Source organism: Anguilla anguilla, chromosome 3 (genome assembly GCF_013347855.1).
Source record: "Anguilla anguilla isolate fAngAng1 chromosome 3, fAngAng1.pri, whole genome shotgun sequence".
NCBI classification, from domain to species: domain Eukaryota; kingdom Metazoa; phylum Chordata; class Actinopteri; order Anguilliformes; family Anguillidae; genus Anguilla; species Anguilla anguilla.
In genome coordinates this window covers 54,654,430-54,675,135 of record NC_049203.1, presented here as the reverse complement: position 1 = coordinate 54,675,135, position 20,706 = coordinate 54,654,430, and the positions used below count along the sequence as shown (strand labels likewise).

General features: G+C 40.4%; 1 protein-coding gene across 1 annotated transcript; it reads left to right on the top strand.

Annotated features, from left to right (window-relative positions):
- The first annotated feature begins 3,690 nt into the window (after positions 1–3,690).
- On the top strand, positions 3,691–20,259 carry LOC118223900 (endothelin receptor type B-like). The gene is made up of 8 exons (XM_035410959.1): positions 3,691–3,948; positions 10,354–10,808; positions 12,362–12,474; positions 13,118–13,322; positions 13,980–14,129; positions 17,322–17,455; positions 17,846–17,954; positions 18,480–20,259. Exons 2-8 carry the CDS (start codon positions 10,404–10,406, stop codon positions 18,627–18,629), a joined length of 1,266 nt encoding a protein of 421 aa, XP_035266850.1. The 5' UTR covers positions 3,691–3,948; positions 10,354–10,403; the 3' UTR covers positions 18,630–20,259.
- The last annotated feature ends 447 nt before the right edge of the window (positions 20,260–20,706 follow it).

The following is a 20,706-nucleotide window of genomic DNA, read 5'->3' as shown; positions in this document are numbered from 1 at the left end:
TGTGCCATTAGTGTGCATGTACCCTACCTCATGATGAAATGATGAGCATTTTACATTTTGTTGAGGAATTCCAATTGCTTCTACAGGCAGACATAGAGGGACAGCTTTGGCAAGGGGAACTGGGCTGCTTGTTTGGGCTTAAGGCTGTCATGAAGCATAGGTTATTACCGAGAATATCACTTGTATTAACAATCATTTGCTTATTCTCTATGGTTTTTTTCACGCTATGTTGCAATTCTATTATTAATTACGAGTGAGAGTAATTGCCAAGTGGGAAAGGAGGACAGAGTTTGCAGAGTGGGAGTCCTGCATAATTGTGTCCTGGAGCTTCAGGCTGTGAGCCAGTGGGCTATGGGTTCAAAGATGGAAATAAGATATCTGCCTTATTCCTACAATATAAAAAAGCATTTACATGTACATAAAACATATACAAGCCCACAAACACACACACACACACACACACACATGTACGCAAGCACACAGACACGCACACGCACACATGCACACAGACACGCACACACGCATGCACCCACACACACACACTTTCACATATCCAGTCATTTGTCTGCAGAGCTGGCAGTGTGTGCTAAACTTTCCTGTCTCCTGGCAGCATGAGCAAAGGTGTTTCAGGGTCCCAGCAAACATCAACAAACATCGATCCTGAGAGCAAGTCTGAACAGCTGTTCAGCCGCAACAACCTCCCTGTCAGTTGTGCTGTCCCTCTCCCTCTCTGCGTTTGCACTGATGAAATCTCGAACCACAGTCCTCCCCTCCCACACTTTCCAAATCCCTGACTGTTGTCAGCTGGTTACAGAATTAAAGCATGTAATGGGCTTCTTATATAGACTTTCTCCTACAGTGGGAAGCACCATAGGATGAAGGTGTGCAAAACCTTCTATTATTATGGAAAAATGTTCATATAACGCCAGTAAAGATGAGATATCCCAATAACATCCTATCCATTGGAACTCACTACTCACTAATTCATTATAGTCCATCCACAGCTGATGCTTAATGATGGTCTGGACATACTGTATCTTCAAACATTTATTCTGGAACTGTGCCTTTGATTCATAATATTTACGCTATTTCTGCTTCAAGAGCGATTATGATTTCTTTTTAGAAAAGAGTTGCAAGCCAGTGTATTACAGTATCTTAATAGACCGCCTGAAGTCATTGCTTTCGCTAAAGAAATGGCCTGATTTGATCTGACATCGACATATGAGAGGATTTGTTTCAGTTTTCTACAAGACATGAAAAATTTATTTGTAAAATCTTGGCCTGCCTCAATAAGCAGTTTAACCCTCATTACTGAAATAGTTTATCATGTGTCTATTTTATGACAGTGTGGCTTTGTATTTGTTAATCAGCAAGTTAGTGATCACTGTTCACTCTTCGCTCAGTCTTGTTCTTCTCTCTAAAATGAACTGCTCTTGATTTAGTTTTATCCTTTCTATGTCAGCTCCTGCATCTCCTTGCTCAATTTATTCAAAGTTCTTCCCCCTCAACTGAGGAATACCTGCTCAACCAATTAATTAACACATCATTACCAGATTCTTCAACATGACCCTTTAAGGAATTATGTTAAGAGAAAATATTTGTTGTTTTAGTTTGCCAAGTTCTTGAACATGTGCAATGCTTTGTTTTCTTCTGGTACCATTGGAATCCTGGTCATTTATTCCACACAGAACAGAAAGTCAAACCCTCAGCCTCAACAGAAAGATTAGGACTCCCTGATAATAATAATAATAATAATAATAATAATAATAATAATAATGTAGTTGTAGTAGTAGTCACTATCAAGATAAATAATAGCAAATTAGTCATAGCAGCAGGCAAGGCCTACATTGTCTGTTGGTCTGTATGTATGATGTAATCATCTGCGCCACTGAGAGTTTCATATCCTGCGTCTTGGCCGTTCTGAGTCTTCTGGCTGGGGCGTGCGTGCGTGCACATGTCTTTCATCACTGACGTCTGTTTGGGCAATGCTGATGAAGTCCGGCATTCTATTGGCCCTTATCCAATGATGAGCTGTTTCAGGTCTGGAGAATCAGCCCAGCTGTGTAGTCGGGCAAATGCTAGTTCAAATCCTGTTTCAAACCAAAAAATAGAAATATTCATAAATTTGTCTGTGAAAAAAGATTACTATAAACAATCACTATCTGTCATAATCCACCAGAGATAAATTATTGCTAATTTATGTACTTTTTTATTTCTAACGACAGATGTTTATATTACCTGGACCCAAAAATGCTATGGAAAGTGACAATAGCGTGTTGTTTATGACAAAGGATCAGCTATAAATGGTTTCCAACAGTAGGAAGCAAATAGTGGGATTGAGTTTTTGCACGTCCTGTCCTAGTCACTGCTGCAGGAAGCCAGAAAGGAACATGTTCAGCAGGCCAAACATGTATGTCTCTAAGATGCAAGGACACTGTAGCTGCAGCAGCATACACAGCCAGTGTGCTGTGCTGTAGGCCTGGCTAGTGAGGGGACACAAGTACAAGTGCTTGCAGAGGAACACTTTCTAGAAACTTTAAACGTTACAAACAGGGTGCAGACAACTTACTAGCCTGAAAGAGAGAGAGAGAGAGAGAGAGAGAGAGAGAGAGAGACCTTTGATATTTCTTTAATTTAGCCACTCACGGCATCAGTAGGCCTTCTAAAATACATCCTCACACACTCATAACATTAGCTAATTTATAAAGAACAGCCTCAATACTCTGGAGCAACACAATGCACAAAAACAAATAACAACTCTTTACAATTCTTACATCCTGGGATAAATATTTCAGAGGGAGTGAAAAGAGAATATTGTTTTTGCCTGTGTGCAAAACCAGGAACTCAGTTTAAACAAGGTTAGCTTAGAGACAGACAGACGCAACCCAGACGTTTGTGATAAGAGCTACAGTTTTACCACAGAGATAAACAGAATGAAGGGAAAAGACGCAAGATAAAAGTTGATTGAGCCCGACGAGCAATGACCCCAGCTTGGCCAGTTTTTCACACGTAGCCTAGATGAGCATTTCATTGTGTGCGTTCATAATCGGCTAAGAATATCATGCAAAAACATAAATTGGGAATACGTTGCTCAATTTCAAGAACACCCCAAGGGTCTTAAGACTGATAGAATTTAGTCATCAATGGAATACCTAAGGTGATATTCAGCACTCATTAAGGCTTTATGTCTCTTATGTGGTGCTGTATAGCAAGTCTTAACACCAAAACAGAAAATTTGCTCTGCAGCAAAGAATAGTTTATCAAAATAAAACTAATTAATACACCATCTGTCCAGCTTTCCACCAGGATTGTAATCATTATTTGATTCTTGTCAAGGTAACCAATTCGAAAGCATAGTGCGATCATTGTAGGCTTCAGATAAATGTACTGCATATGCACTTTATTTATAAATGCTGTAGGAATGCCATGCTAAATTATATGCAATTCTGCAAATATGTTTATGAGAAGAAAAGAGTTTAAATGGGCATTCAGTGCGTCACACATTTTTTAAATTCTGGTTGTCCTTTTCACCCCAAGGTTTTGTGGATACTAAATCCTCCTAGTTCTCCCGCTTTGTGTACAGTTCTCTGAACATGCGCCTCAGATCTAACAATTCGCCTGTGGCGCTTATTGGTCGTCTCAACAGGGACCTCGCGGGATAGCGAAGGCACCGACAGCCTCACTATAAAGCTCGACACTGTCCCCTCAGCGGATCAGAGCGCAACGGAGCGAAATGCTCTCCATCAGACCGAGCTTCAGTGCGCGTGGTGGAGCTTAAGAGAAACCCGAACATAAACAAATGACCGCAATATAAATTTGTGAGTGAAGCGGTCAAACTACTTGAGGCTGAGAAAGTAAGGGATTCGCTGAACCACAGGAATACATAGCCTACCGTTATTCAGGGGATAAACGAAGAAAAGATCAACAGCGAAATAAAGAGCACTGAAGGTAAGAGACTGATTTTTAAGCGAACCCAAAAGTCTCGTAATTTGAAAACAAAAGATAAGTGAGGCTCAAAATAAACTTTAAAAAAATTGGCATGTTTTTAAATGTCATTTAAAAGTATATAAGAAAAATGAAAATGCGGTGGAGCTACTGCACTACGGGGCATGCAATATTCAATAAACTACCGTAATTTACAGTTGATCTCGTGATACAGAAGACACAAAATGCATCATCTTAAGATAAATTATGCAGACCTCTTAATATATGAAATTATTTATAATTATAGAGATTTGTATTTGTCAGGATTTCTTCTGATTTTTGAACTCGTTTTGACCAAGTAGGCTATACATATTTACAATATAAATATTTTTTATTAATTAACGAGTCGATGTAGTAACCTAGCTGGGGACTATACAAAGTTGAAAAAGTTGACTTTTTACTATAAACCGGCATTTTTTTTTTTTTAATAAAAAAAGTTGTGTAAATCGTTCTGGATAAGAGCGTCTGCTGAATGCCTCTAATGTAATGTAATGTAATTTGTACTGCCAAATTGCATATGCTGTAATTCCAAATTACAGCATATCACAGAATCTATCAATACCTCTTACTATTGAAATTGTAAGTTTTAAACTGTGTTAATGGCACAGCGCTGCATATTAACATTCAGATAATCACATTACTAAGATGTCTAGAATTTGTCTTACATTCAGCATTCAGCGCATTCTCAGAATTGCTGAAAAAAATATTATTGTTACTATTATTATTATTATTATTGTTGTTGTTGTTGTTGTTGTTTAGTTATATGGTCTATGGCAATAGAATAGGCCTATCATAAAAAAGTTTGTGATGTTTATGGCTAAGATCACTTACGGGGGAGGTAGAGAACAAACCTTTATTTGAATTAAGATTAAATTAAGAAGAAGAAGAAAAAAAAAACTTACCAAGATTCTCTGCCAACATATATGCAGTTAATTTCCTGCCATTGAATGACACATATCCACCCATACTAAAAAAAAAAAAGAACAAAATTTAATCCGTTACTAAGATCTACTTGAGTACACTGGTGGTGTAAGATAACAATGTAAAATATTAAACAATGTGAGCTAGTAAGATCACAACAAAATCTTCTGAGTCTTTTCATTTTAAATATTAACAGTTGGGTACATCTATTAAAACTACTTGACCCAAAGAACACAGAAATGATACTGCCATTTTATATTTGCTCTGACTTTTAGTGTGGTCTGGTTTTGAACCCAGGTTTAATAAATAGGAACATTTCTTCTATTGATGCATATTATTGGGCTGCTATATCACAGGATGCAAGGATTCAACTCTTGGATTTTGAATTTCATTAGATTTTTGCTCATTACAATGATTATAAAGTCACAGTCTGAACTACTACATTTTTTGTCTGAGTATTGTGGCTTATGACCCAAGCATAATCAGACACCATAGTCAAAGTCATTTCACAGTCACTGAAGATTTGTATCTGCATGTCAGAGCTTCAAGAGTTTTCACAGAGCCATTTAGATTTAGCAGATGTGAAACAAAGAAGAGCATTTTTAAAGTCTGGTAGATCGACTTGTCTTTAGAACATGCCTTTGGCGTCTGGTGTATTACAGATTTACACATAACAGCATAGTTTTGAAAAATAATAAAATGAAGTTTTACAGTTCTTTAATCTTGACAGTTTGAGAGTTTTTATTATTTTAAATAAGCCAGGTTGCAAATAAGCCGTCCATAGCTTTATAGATAATTTGGCAGGGTCTTTTCAACGTGACACTACTCCTTCTATTACCATGCAGCATCAGTTGTTTGTGATGGGTCTGAACATCTCCAGGCGCAAATGGTGATAGAAGTAACATTAAAGAATATTTCAGTTCCCCTTCCCTACCCCCCAGAAAAGAGCCAGAGGCAGCCATTATTAATCAGACTGTTAATGTGTAAATTAGGTGATGGGTTGGAATGTGGAAAGCTTCAAGACTGTGTTAGAAGAAAGTCAGTTATATTAGTTACAGCTTGTTAACCCAAGCAGTGCAAAACCATGAAATGAAGACTTTCCAGTTGCCTTATTTCAAGAAAAGAAAAAAGGGAATGAAACATGTCACAGTAGTGTCTGAGAAAACTAAATGATGAATCAGATTGTGGTTTTGCTACATGATGAGTGGGACAAAACTGTGCAGTGGTTTAATGATGTCGGACTGAATTAAAGTTCATAACATTTTACGCAGAACAGAGCTTCCTCCTACAGCCTTGCTGTTACACAGTAATTGCTCTGTTGATTGCAAGCAGTGTTCATTTATCCTCATTCAGACTACTGTAGACTCCTGCAGTTTTTCATGGCTATACACTAAATGGGGAGGCAACTAAAACTCTGTGGTATATAGAGGATTATATAGTCCATACCATAGCCAGAGCATGTTCAAACCGCTGTGAAATAACGTTAGCGGTTTTTACCCCCATCCGCCCCATTGGGATTGGTTTCCCTCCTCACACCACCACTGTCCCAGAAAGCAACACTCCATGAAAGGCAGCTCCAGTAATGTGGTGAGGCTGGAAAAAGCATTTTTTTCATGTGACGAAAGGGTTTGCAAGCGTTTACACATTAATCTATACCCAAAGGAAAGGTCCTGCCAACAGGTCAGCTGCCCCTCTAACCGCAGGTGAACCAATCAAATTTTAGCTTCATGTTTGTCAGATAGCGATTTTGACCTTCCCCTGTTTGCCTCAGCGATGAAAGAGCAATGCACACATATACATGTGGAAACTTATCACAAGATTATGCTGGGTGCACTGTAAACTGGAATTCCGTGAAACACATTAAACTTAAAAAAAAATGAATTTTTAAATTCATAAAACTTTATATCCGTCACAAATTGATAAGCACTCTATACTTTAGCGTATTATATTCAGCATAATTAAACGTGCTATAAATTCATCCAACAAAATAAAATTCACGACATTCCGTTTGCGTTGATATCGGACTGGATGCTTTAAAATGGTCATTTCGTTATGACACATTAACTTGAAGACCCAGGACAGAGAGCTATTTGTTTGTATCGCATGACTTAAGAACTCCCCTGCACTATGCATTTGAACGAGAGCATAGACTGATTGTTTCAAATAATTTGTCTCCCCTGGATCACTTTGCTTTGAAGATGATTGGTTCAATTTTAGGACATCTTCACCCCCTGCTGAACTTGTCTCCAGCCAATGATATTCAGACTACTCGAACAATAGTAAAATTGAAGGGGAACATTTTCCTGAGGCTATGTGAGGACTACTTGATGAATCGATAAATGATGTCACACCTGCCCAGGCCCTGCAGGGCTGCTGTTGTTTCCCATGGTGCAGTGGACTCCAGCACACAGGATGTCTGTGTCCTGCCCCTGTCCCAGTTATTACACTCTAGTTGGGCACTGACCTCCACAGCGTTAGGCCAGAGACCGAGGTCAGCGTGACAAATTAACCGCTTTCCTGGCATGTGTCCCCGACTCTGACCCCTATTGTCCATTCATTTGTCGTAAAAAGAACAGGAACAAATTAGCCTTATGTGAAACAAATGTTTGATGTTCATTTTGCATCGTTTGCACTGAGAGCATTACGCAAGAACTATTCAAATGCAACACTGACTTGTGATTGCCTGAATTGAGAAAAACAATGTTATATAGGTATTCGGCCGACACAACAGAACTGATTATAAAGTTAAACTGAGGAGATTATTGGAGAACGAGCAATGCCGCAGATCAATTTAAATGTGGTTTGTCATTTTTTCTTTTAAAAATTGCCTAGTAAATGTAATTCATATGAGGCTTTTGCTCTGTTTCATAATTTCAGTTTATAGAAACCTGAATGTCCATCTGCCATTGCTGTCTTAAAATTCTTCTTCTCCTCTCTTACTCAAGCCTGTGCAAATCACACCCCCCTCCCCTCAACATAATTGCCAGAACTCAACACCCATCACTTGTTACACTGTAAGCATATTGTGATATTTTACCCTATCCAGACAAAACTCTGTGTATTGTAGGATTGCTGGGGAGGGGGTATGTATTTATATTTTCTATAAAGAACATTTCTTTTGGATTAAAAAATTCCAAGCAAAAAATCTTTATCGATATTTAAAAAATCACCATAGCCTACCAAGCAATCCAATAATGATCCCTTATATGAATTATCATTACTCACATGCTTGCTTTGAACGTTTCCAGTTTCATGATGAAACTACAAATTCAGACAGTACTGTGAAGGGAAAGACTGCAGCATGTCCAAATGGACTTTTTTCCACTTCCAACAGAAGACTGCTGGCATTGCAGACTTTCTGGATTTCAACTGTGCATAACTGATGGAAATAGCCCGATGAAGATGGTTAACATTTCAGTTAGGGTCTGCGGTCTGAAATAATCTTTTTTTTTGTTGTTAAAAATGTGTACAAGGAAACCAATTACTTATCGATTTATCAATCTAGCTCTCCAATTATACAGCCTTTGCACAGCTTATGGAAAGAAGATTTATAGGCAATTTATGTACAATATGTTGGTAATGTAGTCTTAAACAGAAAAATGAAGAAAAATAAATAACATATTAAAAACATTTATAAAGACAACAATAGGAAATGACTGTTGAACGCCTCAAACATTTTGGAAAGCAACATACTTGTTACATACACAATGTTTCTTCAACAGTTTTATGTTTTGAGGGGTGAGTAGTTTCATTTGGTGGAAGTTTGCTCAGGTATCAGAGAGGTACCATAGCAGGAAGCTAGGGGCTCCATCAGTCCCTTTGGTGTGAGGGTGGAGAAGGAGGAAATTGTGTAGAATCAGCTTTTCTGGAGCTGGAAACACCCCTGACTGAAAGACAGAGCCTGAGTGCAGTGGGTCTGGCAGCCAGGTGGCTGCTGATAGTATTGTTTTCACACACTTTTTTGATAGAATGGACAAGACACAGAACAAATTTACCAGGGGACCAGTTCTGTTGGTCTTTGATAAGCAGGATATAGCCTGTGGTGCTTTTTAATGATATGAAACGGTGAGATCTTCCTGTATCATAGTGTGCCTCCCTGCTTTCCACAGCAAAAAAAAAAAATCCTTATCCTAAGCATTATATTTCTAGATGCCCAGCAGAGTTTGTGTTTCTGCTGCGGAGAATATGTCAGTGATCAGATCAGTGGCCAGCTATTCAATTCAAAGCAAAGAGCAAGCTATTGAATTCAAAGCAAAGAGCAAGCATGTGACCGCTGATAACCCTCCAAAGAGAGCCTCGGGAACTTCAGACAAACAATGTGTATCTCATGACCATCATCATGAGAGCAATCCATTAACACACCCAGTCCCTACAGGCAGACTAGCATGTATCCGACATGGAAGAGAAAAGGAGTGATTATACGGAAAATCTAACTCTCTTCAAACTAACAGCACGTGAGAATACTATTTACTGTCTGTTAAAGCTTAAAGACAGGACACATTGATTCTCTCTGAAAGTAATTCCACATATTTCTGCAGTGAAGTTATACTGTATAATTTGCATTTGTGTCGCTGTAAGTATGGCTAAGTGGAGTCCTATATTAAGCCAATACTGAAAAGACTGCAGTGAAGTTTGATTTAGTTTAGAAATAATTCACCTAAATTACTTTGAGTTCTCCTAGTTAGTACAGCTTAACTTGTAAAAATGTGTAGTAAAAACACATTTATTTACTAATGTTAATAAATCTGCTTATCAGAGCAATGAGCATTAGATGATAAACTAGATGACCAGTTATTTCAATGTGGAATGTTCTGGAGCTACAGCTCCATAAAAGCACTATCAGCACTCCAGAAAAAGTACTGGTGTGACTTTCAGGTGCACCAGATTCCACTTAGGACAGCACTGCAAGAGAGATTCATAAAAGGGGTTGGCAGGGCAGGATAAGGGTAGGCTATATGATGATAGGTCTGTCCATTGGTGGCAACAAACTCAGTGGTCAGGAGAGGGTATAAGTTGGGGTGTACAGCTTGTCATTTGACGGTGTCAAATGGGCCAGGTTCTCTATGTAAAAAGATGCTACTTTAATTGGTGATGGACAGATTGAAGAGGAGAGTCACACATGTGTTGACATTGACTTAAGTCCCACCTTTTCAAACTGCATCTTGGGCCCATCAAACCAGACTCACTTCTCTCTCCTCTGCTAGATTCACTGATCTTCAACCACCTCCTTCCTGGCATTTTTTTGTAATTAAATGAGCTCTTTTACTGTGAGGTTGTATTAATATTTTAGTATCAGTAATGCACTTATGCTTGACTGTAAGTTGGTCTGAGTGAAATACGTAATAAATGGATAGATCATTAAAAGTAAATGTGCCATGCCAGTAAGTAATTGCATCAGCTGTATAAATTGTTCAGTAAGACCACGTTACTGTTTTGCTTTGTCTACAGATCAGTAAGAAGTGACTGTGGGTAGGTCTTCCCCTCCTTGGCTGAGCAGAATGAAGTCTCAGGTGCTGCTGGTCCTGCTCTTCGCTACCTGTGCAGGGGCCACACGCTTCACTCGGGACAGCACCCAGAGGAGCACCCTGGAGGCTCCCATCGGAGGAGTCGCCCCAGCAGGGAACAGCTCCGCCCCCGAGAACCTCCCAACCAGGCTGGCCCCACCCCGGGGCCCCTTCCCACCCATGTGCGTCAAGCCCATCGAGATCAAGGAAGCCTTCAAGTACATCAACACGGTAGTGTCCTGCCTGATATTCGTGGTGGGCATCATCGGGAACTCCACCCTGCTGCGCATTATCTACAAGAACAAGTGCATGAGGAATGGTCCCAACGTGCTCATAGCCAGCCTGGCCCTGGGGGATCTGCTGTACATCCTCATTGCCATACCCATCAATGTCTTCAAGGTGAGCCCATATGTCTGGCAGAGCTGGGGCAGAGGGAAGGGTCACAGCCTGAAACCTGTCAGTCTCTCCTCATCATGATCACGACTATTCTGTTGTCTTTTAAACCTTTTGAGGTGTAAGATCACAAATATGTGATTATAATATTCTTAAGTGAATATTCTAATGCTGATGTAAGAATCACTAATGGTTACTGAAAGCAATGGAGTTCTATAACACTGACTTAGAATTTTGAAAAGAATATTCCAAAAGTCTACTCTTCAAAGGGTTAAATGGATTTCAGTGTGGCAAAGGCCTTAATACGGTACAGCAGGCAGAAGCTGCTTTGGTAAGTTCCAGAAAAGTTTTGATGAGTTCTGTGCTGCTCCTGTGTGTTGGATATTAGATGCATATTGGCCTGGGAAAGTTCCAGAGGCAGAGCTCCGAACTCTGGCTGCTGTCTGGATGGTGGACCTGCTGGCCATTTGATTGAGTGGATGCCTGATCCCCAGCCTCTGTTCCCTGCAGCTCAGTCAAATAGGGTCTCTTGCTGAGAAACAGAATGGGTAGAGCCAATCTGCCTTCACCTCCTCTCTAGTGCTAGGAGCTGTGATAGGACTGTCTATATACTGCTGCTGCCTCCAGTTACAGGGCAGTCAGACCGATAGCCCTATATCAGACTGATGTCCTATGAGCTGGCATGCATAATCTCAGGAAAAATAGTCATAAGAGGTTTCATTCTAACGAACAGGCAAGCTACTGGACAGCATCGCTCATATGCACTGAAGCACTGCAACAACAAAACTAGTCTTTTAAGTGATTATTTTAATGAAAGAGTGTCTGTCCAGTGTCTGTGTCATGCTGCTGTGGGGAATCCCCCCCCCACATCCTGCTGCGCATTGTCCCTCTGTCCCACTGTCTGAACAACACCCCCCCCCCCCCCTCCCCAGGGCAGACACACAGTTCGACCAGCAGGGCAGGTCCCAATGTGATGACCACAAGCATCTGAATTCAGTTTTATATGAGCACATTCTGCCTGGCAGGCACTTGCACGTAAATTGAGAGTCACAAGGAGAAAAAATACAACAGGAAACAAACCATGTCTTTGACAAAATAACCAGATGTTTCTTCCATGCTGAACACATAAAAGTGGAACCCTGCTGAGCTGGAGTGGTGTATACTGTGGGCTTACGTTAATTACTTAAATATCTACTTGTTTATTTAGACATTTATTTGCTTGTTTGACAGACACTCTGATTTTCTAGTCGCTGAGTGAAAATTCACAACTACATTTCAAAATAAATCTATTATGTTATCCTCTGGATGGATTTGGCTTAGACTCTACTTGGCTTTAGGCTTCCAAGACAAACTGACCATCTGTCGTGTGCTTTTCTAGGGGAAAACTGATTATTTGTCTGCACATTACCTATGTGTTTGCTATCATATTCTTGGAGAGTTACCGTTGTGCACATGATATTAGCCTTAGAACCAATTAATTGATTAAGAGCTTAGGTCCACACCTCTTGATCCATTAGCTTTTTGGCATTGTCTTGATGTCACCTCTCTCCTGCCCCTAGCTACTGGCAGAGGACTGGCCGTTCGGGGTCCATGTTTGTAAGCTGGTGCCCTTCATCCAGAAAGCTTCAGTAGGCATCACTGTGCTGAGCCTGTGTGCCTTAAGTATCGACCGGTAAGAAAATTCTCAAACCATCGTCATCATCACGCCTGGAACTGAGACATCATTGATAGATTACAACTCCAAATATGAGAGATGCATTTAACAAGTGGATAGCATCAGATCCGGCAAACAGATTCAGGGTTTAAAGGAATATACTGAAACAGAAAGCACAAACCACCAAAATATATATAGTTTTGGAGGAATTCCGAAGGAATTTTAAGCATTCAGAACAACCAAAGATTGCATACTATGAAGACATAGGAAGACAACAGTCCAGTTCTCTGATATATAATATTGTAGCACTAAATAGCCCGTAGAAATGAGTGTGTGAGTGAATGGTGTGTGTCTCCTGTGCTGGATTGGCAACAATGTAGAGGGTGTATCCCTGCCTTTTGCCCAGTGCATGCTGGGATAGGATATAACCCCTGCAACCCTGACCAGGAATAAGCATGTTACATAAAGGATGAATGGATGGATGGATGGATGGATGGATGGATGAAGTCAATTAAAATTTGATTCCATTGATATGAGTCCTACACTATAGGCTATATATCCTTATGGCCATTTATTGCAAATGTTTCCATACTGTAAAATGCTGGGTAGGGCACAGTGGTTAGGTGCAGCAGCATGCTGACCTGCCCTTTCCTGATTGCAGGTATCATGCGGTGACATCATGGAGCCGGGTGAAGGGCATGGGCATTCCACTGTGGAAGACTGTAGAGGTGATCCTGATCTGGCTGGTTGCCGTGGTGCTGGCCGTGCCTGAGGTTCTGGCATTTGATATGATGGAGATGTCATACCGTGGGAGCAAGTTACGCATATGCTTACTGCACCCTCAACAGAACACGCCCTTCATGAAGGTAGGGCCTGGAACCACCCAAATGCAGTTACACACACATGCAGACACAGACTCTCACATACACACATACTCATGCACTCACACATGTGCAAACACATTCATGCTCACGTTTACTTTTTGTTTCACTAAGTTGGTTGTGTGTCAGAGGAAAGAAGTAAAATTCTTGCCAACATTGCTTCACTTGGAAAATGAGCAAATGATACAACTCCATGAACCTGGAGAACCACAGTCGGATCGACATTGGTGACCATCAACGATCAGGGAAAGCCCAGACACACGTACCTCCTCTCCTGTGGAACACATCATACCAGCTGCCACAGGAGTGCCCTTCATGTGCAGCTGGTACTGGCCTCATGCCATATGGTCTCTCTTTCTCTCTCTCTCTCTCTGAAACCTACCCTTGATGTCACACATTAAGTTGTGTAATATGTAGAGTAGCAGTGTGATGCAGGGGCCAAAGGAGTGGTCTATAGATTCGAATGTCCACTACTACTGCTGTACTGTTTTTGTATCTTTCTTCAAGCTGGATAACCTTGCTTCAGTGTGCACCCAGCAGATTAAAGGATAGTGTATTTTTTACATCAGAACTCTGAGACGTTCTACGTTTAGAAAGTCCTGCAGTTATGTACATGGGTGGCAGCTTTGTTTCACTTTGCAGTTTTATCAGGACGCTAAGGACTGGTGGCTGTTCGGCTTCTACTTCTGCCTGCCGTTGGCGTGCACAGGCGTCTTCTACACCCTGATGTCCTGCGAGATGCTGAGCCGCAAGAAAGGGATGCGCATTGCCCTCAATGACCACATGAAGCAGGTATACACCCGTTCTCTCTTGTTCAAAACGCACAGGGCCCTTGGGCCAATCCAATTAACCCTTTGATGCACAAGCTATGCAAACCCCTTCTAATGCACAACATGGGTCAAAAATGACCCGTATTCATTTCCTATGTTATTTCATGCATGGCTGAGTGTTTCTTTGCTATATCTTTTGAAATCAATTTATTTCATCATTTAATATTCCAAGTATTCATTAAATATCATGTTTTTGATTACCACAAATCATTATTTTTATTTTTCCTTTCTTACTTTATGAACAAAAAATAGTTTTTGTATTACTACATCAAGTTTACGCACATGGACCAAAAATGATCCATGTATACAAGTGTGATTTTAAAAATATAAAGACATACTATAATAATAATTTTGTTAAAATAATTATTTTAGCAGTGACTTAGACCAAACAATAATACATTTAATATTTCAAATATGTTTATTTGTCACTTTGTCACACATAACATGCATATATCACTGATAACCGGTAACACTGATATTGAACTGTAGTGTATCTGTTGTGGTACTGTAGTGAATGTCACAAATGTCACAAATGACAACTACATGTTTGTGCTCCTTGCACACAGGCCTGGTGCACTGGAAACACCAGCTGCTGACTTTTCTGTCTTTGGCAGCTGGGCAGATCTTGCACCTCTTCCTCTTCACTTGGTCCTCCTGTCTGATGTCCTCCTGTGGCTGGGTGGTGGCTGCGTTTCGGTTTTTTATCCCACATCTTACCATTGCCTCTGTGATATGCTTTTGGAGGAGGGGTGTGACCTCAATGCCCCTCTTCATATGTGGCATGACAAGCTCTTTGCCCAGCTCCTTGATGAATAGCCGCCATGCATTCGTCACACCACCCATGTAATCAGGGTGTTGTGCAGTGAAGTTGGTGTAGGCATTGAGGGTGGCAACATCCAGCACATTGTGCCAGAGCACCATGGGCCACCTCCGTGTTCTCCGCTTACATGAGTAGGTGCAAACCATCTGATCCATTGTGTCCACTCCTCCTTTTGCTTTGTTATAGTACTGGATCACTTCTGGTTTCTTCTTCATACTGTTGTCATCCACTGTTTTGTCATCATGCATGGTGCTCAGGAGGACAACAGCCTTTCCCTTCTTCGGCACATAGCTCACCATGGTCATGTTGCCACTGAATCCAAATTCTGAGCTATGTCACTGATGGACATATCCCAGGCATCTTTCGGTGAAACAGCTGTTGAACCGGGTGCAGGTCCTGGGCAGCTCCTCAGGATGTTATGGCTTCTTGTTCTGCCCTGAGTGGGGGATGCTCATTCCAGTAAGACCTTTTTACTCAATCTATTAGACTGGGTCTGAGTTTCCTCTTCAGAGGACTCATCAGACGAGTCTTCTATGTCATCAAAGGAGTCTTCTTCATTTAGGAGAGATGGATTCCAAGACACACCCATAACTCCAGCTTGACCCTGTGGCACAAAGTCTAGGTCATCATCAGAGATTTCAGACTCAGAATCAGGACCAATAATTGCTTCCTCATCTTCCTCATCCTGTTCTTCATGCAGCATCTCTATGACCATTTTAGCAGTAAATCTGGTAAATCTGGAATGACTGGGACCAGCCATACTAACACACTGGATAAAGAAAATCAAAAGCACAAGAATGTTTTCAAATGCACATCAATATACTGTTATATTTCGAATTTTATTTTGTTGATTTTTGTTTATTTTTGTTAGGAAATGAATACGGGTCATTTTTGACCCATGTTGTGCATTAGAAGGGTAGTGATACAAAAATGATTTTTATTCAAAAAGTAAGAAAGGAAAATTTTAAATAAGGATTTGTGATGATCAAAAACAAGTTAATTGAGGAATACCTGGAATACTGAATGATGAAATTGTTTTTTTGCAAAGATATAGAAAATAAAAACTCAGCTGGGTCACTTTTGACCCATGTTGTGCATCAAAGGGTTAAAAGGAACGTATGGCGTGAGGAAGTGCAACACTTTTTCGTGTACTGTAAATGTGTAGCATTTTTGATGAATCAGGATAGAGGTCATAGGAGTTTACAGAAACAGGACCCTGGCTTGCAAGAGTGGAAACTGTCAAAATTACAGTGATAAATAGGGCCTACTCCCAGCTTAGAAGTCTTCTGGGACTTTTTAAATTTCTTTTTAAAAATAAGCCATTGTACCCATGATAAACCCTCACAGTATTTAGGATATTTTTCTATCATAAGAAGCCACATCCTGGATATAGAATTTCCCTTTATCTGTTTGACTTGGGCCCCAACTACTGCAAAGGTCTCTTTCTTTGTCCAGTATTTACAAGACATTATTGCCTTAATCAACTGCACGTCTTTTCATCCCCTTCCAGCCGCACTGGAGAGCTCAGGGTTTTGGCTTCCAGTCAGTTCCTCATTTCACAATGGTTTGGTTATGATGGATGCACATGATGAGCGCGCACACACGCACACACGCGCTCACACACATACATACACACACACGTTCACACACAAAAAGACTTCTTTGAAAGGCCGAGAACTTCAAATGTATTTGTTCCCTGGGAGCTTTCTTTTTGAGCTGATAATGGTGAAACAGATAAATCAGCTCACAGCTCTGGTACTGCAATCCCCATAAGCAAATAAGGAAGCCCCTTAACACATATCTAGTAAGTTTAATATAAACAGACTAATGAAATGTGGCCTCAGTCAGGGCGAAAATTTACTATGGATTTACCTTTATGACACAACTGGGTCTTTGGGGCTGGAAGGCATTCTTTGGTCATTGAAAAGGTTCCATGTCCAAATTTCCAAATAGCTCTCCAAATTCTTGAAATATAATACTCAGACAGTGATACTTTTTTTCAAGAGGGTTGTTTATATTATCTTAATCTTGTAGATTTGCTGTAGCAGGGACTGGTTAGTTCATGTGCTCTGTGATGCAGCCACTTGCTGCTGCTGCTTGCGCTTGTTTAAACATGTGTTACAGTATGTTGAATCCATACATCATCAAATCTTATTAACAAAATATTTTAATGAAAGTGGGTCTTTAAGATACTAAAATCTCAATATCCAGATCAGGATAAGGAAAGAACGTTCCAGAGGGCATGCCATGAAGTTTTGACTTGTGGACTGGTTGGGGCAGTTCAGCTCATTCACCTTTTTACTGACCATCGTGTCCCATTGTACCTTTCACCAGCGTAGAGAAGTGGCCAAAACAGTCTTCTGCCTGGTGGTGATCTTCGCTCTCTGTTGGCTACCCCTCCACCTCAGCCGTATTTTGAAAAAGACCATCTACGACCAGAATGACCCTAACCGATGTGAACTCCTCAGGTAAGTATGCAAACTCTGGATCTATCCAAGCTTTCTTAGAAGGCACCTTTGCTTGGTTCAGGGAAAGCATTTGTTTGGCCAGTATTGGATTTACATATAACTTGGATGTATGCTGTATCTGCAACACTAATTATTTTCAAGGGCAGTAATAAAATAATTGTTCTTGTTTTGTGCTGAATAGTTTTAAATACAGATGTGTTTTCCATAAAAAAATACTATATCAGACTTGATGTAAAGCAGGCTGGATTTGGGGAAAGTTATTCAGATATGTGTGGAATAGCATTGCTGTCAATGCATTTTTCTCCAGAAACCCCAGTGGAATTTGGAGTACAGGGCCTGGGAATAAGTATCCATCTACACCTTACTAACCCTTCTCTCTGTTCTCCAAAGTTTCCTACTGGTGATAGATTACATTGGCATCAACATGGCATCCCTTAACTCCTGCATCAACCCTGTGGCACTCTATTTTGTCAGTCAGAAGTTTAAGAACTGCTTCAAGGTAAGACAAGGGGGAAGAGACTTTTTATAGCCTTTTGTATGACATTAATTCAGTCATTAAAGCACAGTATCCAGCATGAGGTTGTAATAGATACTTCTTAAGTAATATACAAACAGCACATTCTTCTAGGGAAAACTCAACATGTTATGGCTGGTTTTTGAAATTGGATATTATCAGAGAGGTCAAGTGAGTCCTTAAAAATATTTGAAATTTATTAAACTAATATAAAATTTCAGGATTTTTATTCCACTGCCATTAAACTAGCATCCCATAAGGAGAATGTCTTTCATTGTAAGTTTTTAATATTTTCACATTTTTAGAGAATTGGCAGGATTTGTGTTGTGAACTGTTACCAGTAATGCTATGTTCAGAGAGAAAAGTCCCAATTTGATTAAGTGAAATTACCAGAAGTATCTTTGTATTTATCATCTGTGTCTATTGAAAAAATCCGTGGAAAGATCCAACAAGTCAATTAGGACAAGAATTCCATGGATTTACACTATAACTTTGGCCTCTCTTCTCTAGTCTTGTCTGTGCTGCTGGTGCCAGAGGAAATCGAGGGATCTCTCCCCGATAGATGAGAGGGGCTCCGGGGTTCGCTGGAAGGGGTACTGCCGTGAGAATGGCCTGGACTGGACCAGTTCCCGGTCGAGCCAGAAGTTCAGCTCCTCTTAAGGGCCCAGCGCTCCTGGTGGCTGGACGGACACACAGCCAGGCCAACTCCGGCCACCTTTTGGGGCTCAGCCCTCACTCACTGTGACTCCCTCAGTGAAGAGGGGGCTCCCGTTAAGCCAGATGGATTACCGCCATCCTGGACTGGACTCACCGTGGGAAGGAAGGCATATGAAGAGGAGCCACCATTTAAAACTGTATAAATGTATTTACTCCCCCAAGGCAAGGCTTATACTAGTACTCCAGTGGGAAAATATGACTTTGACAGTGTTTTTTTATTTTCCCTTGCCCATTAAGTGCTTATGAAAACTGTGACAATGATAAACACACTTATGGAAAATGATAACTTATTTGCATGCTGACCCGTCCACCTCCTCGCGCTTACACTCGCATACATAAAACAATGTGTTGCTCACATACTTGTATCAAGCTCAGCCCGAGTCTATATAAATCTTCTAAAATCAGCCCTTCAACTGTGACATCATCAGCATGGGATGAACAGTTTCGTTTATCTGCTTCCTGTAGTATGGACAGTCTACCCTGGGAGGTCATGGATCACACTTCAGAGTGAAACAATGGAAATTTTGTGTCAGGTACCATTTAGCAAGGAGGGAATAGCAGCAGCAGTGGTCGTTTCATGGAGCACACCTTCAAAATATCTCCGCTTAATGAAACTAGATTTGAAGGTTCCAACAGACACACACTGCTTTTTTTCTGCAGATTCTTCCATAACCCTTGTAATGGTACAAAATTGCTTTATGTGCTTTTTTTGTGTATGTTATCTTAGTATCTTATAAGTCTTATACTGTAAATAAATATAAAAGAACATGACAATGAGATTTATCAAGGGCAAATGTAATTATGATAATCTGTTTATACTTCTTATTCAAGAATACATTATTTTTGGCTGGACCGCAACAGCGGGGCCAGCCCTATAAACGCGAATGTCTGTGACTGAGTCACTGAGTGATGAAGTTACACCATTGGTCGGCCGGTCGGTTTGGTCCAGCCATATACAAGATTTTGACCTGGTCTTGTTTAATAAGATCAGAAAGTGTGTAGGCATTTATTGTTAGTACTTGTTGTGTCTGCCTTTCACCTTGATTACAGCCTTCACTCTGCTTGGCTTTGATTCTACCAGCTTATGCAAAAGCTCACCTTCCATTTCATCCCAGCTCTTCCCATAGATGATCTCTTGATGTTGATTGGTGTTTGGCCTTTTCCCTCTTCAACTGCTCCCATGGATGTTCTTTTGGGTTCAGGACTGCCGACTGTGGGAGGAATGCCATCCTAACAAGCTCCCCTTCTTCTCAATAATGTATTGAATAAAGTGTAATCGGAGTATCATAATTGCATAATTCCTTGATAAATAATGAAAACAACCAGGAATTGGTAGTATGCTTGGACTTTTGGTCCCCATTTTATATATATTTGATTCTGAGTCAAATTTGCCTCTGTGGGGTGAGAGGGTATGCATATGTAGGCTATATGTCAATTTAAAAGCATTGCATTGCCAGAAATACATGTACCAAGTTTCTATTCTCCAAAAGTCATTGTCTTTTCATATTTGCAAGGCTTTTTTATACAATATCTAGTTGGTCAATATGCAGCAAATAAATACTATTTTATCACATTTTGGTCTTAGACTTTCTTTTTCGTTCCTTGTGCCCGTGCTACAACCAATTTCACTCTCGCACCAGCAACAGTGCCCTTTTCATCCACGTTTCAACACTAACTGAAGCCTGCATGGGGACGGTGCTCAAATAACATTAACATAGGCACAAACGAGGAGCTGTCATTGTGCAGAAAATCCACTACTGACTTGAGTCTGTAAAATGACGGCACTAAATGTCACAATAGACAGTGAGTGTGACACCATACAATAATAGTGACATTCTTTTTTAAATGCACACAAGCACTAGTTTTGCCTCAATTCTAACTAGTAAATGACAAAAAAACTGATGATGCCGTAATGAACTTAATTAAAACTTAACAATGCAGGTACTTCAGAGGACTTACTAATTCACATGCTCGCACACACGTATTCGTACACACATCACCTTTCGTGAACTTGCCATGC

Coding starts and splice junctions, on each gene's coding strand:
- LOC118223900 (XM_035410959.1), top strand. CDS start 10,404: ATGAAGTCTCAGGTGCTGCTGGTCCTGCTCTTCGCTACCTGTGCAGGG. Junction 14,130..17,321: donor TCAATGACCACATGAAGCAG/GTATACACCCGT, acceptor ACCTTTCACCAG/CGTAGAGAAGTGGCCAAAAC. Junction 17,456..17,845: donor AACCGATGTGAACTCCTCAG/GTAAGTATGCAA, acceptor TGTTCTCCAAAG/TTTCCTACTGGTGATAGATT.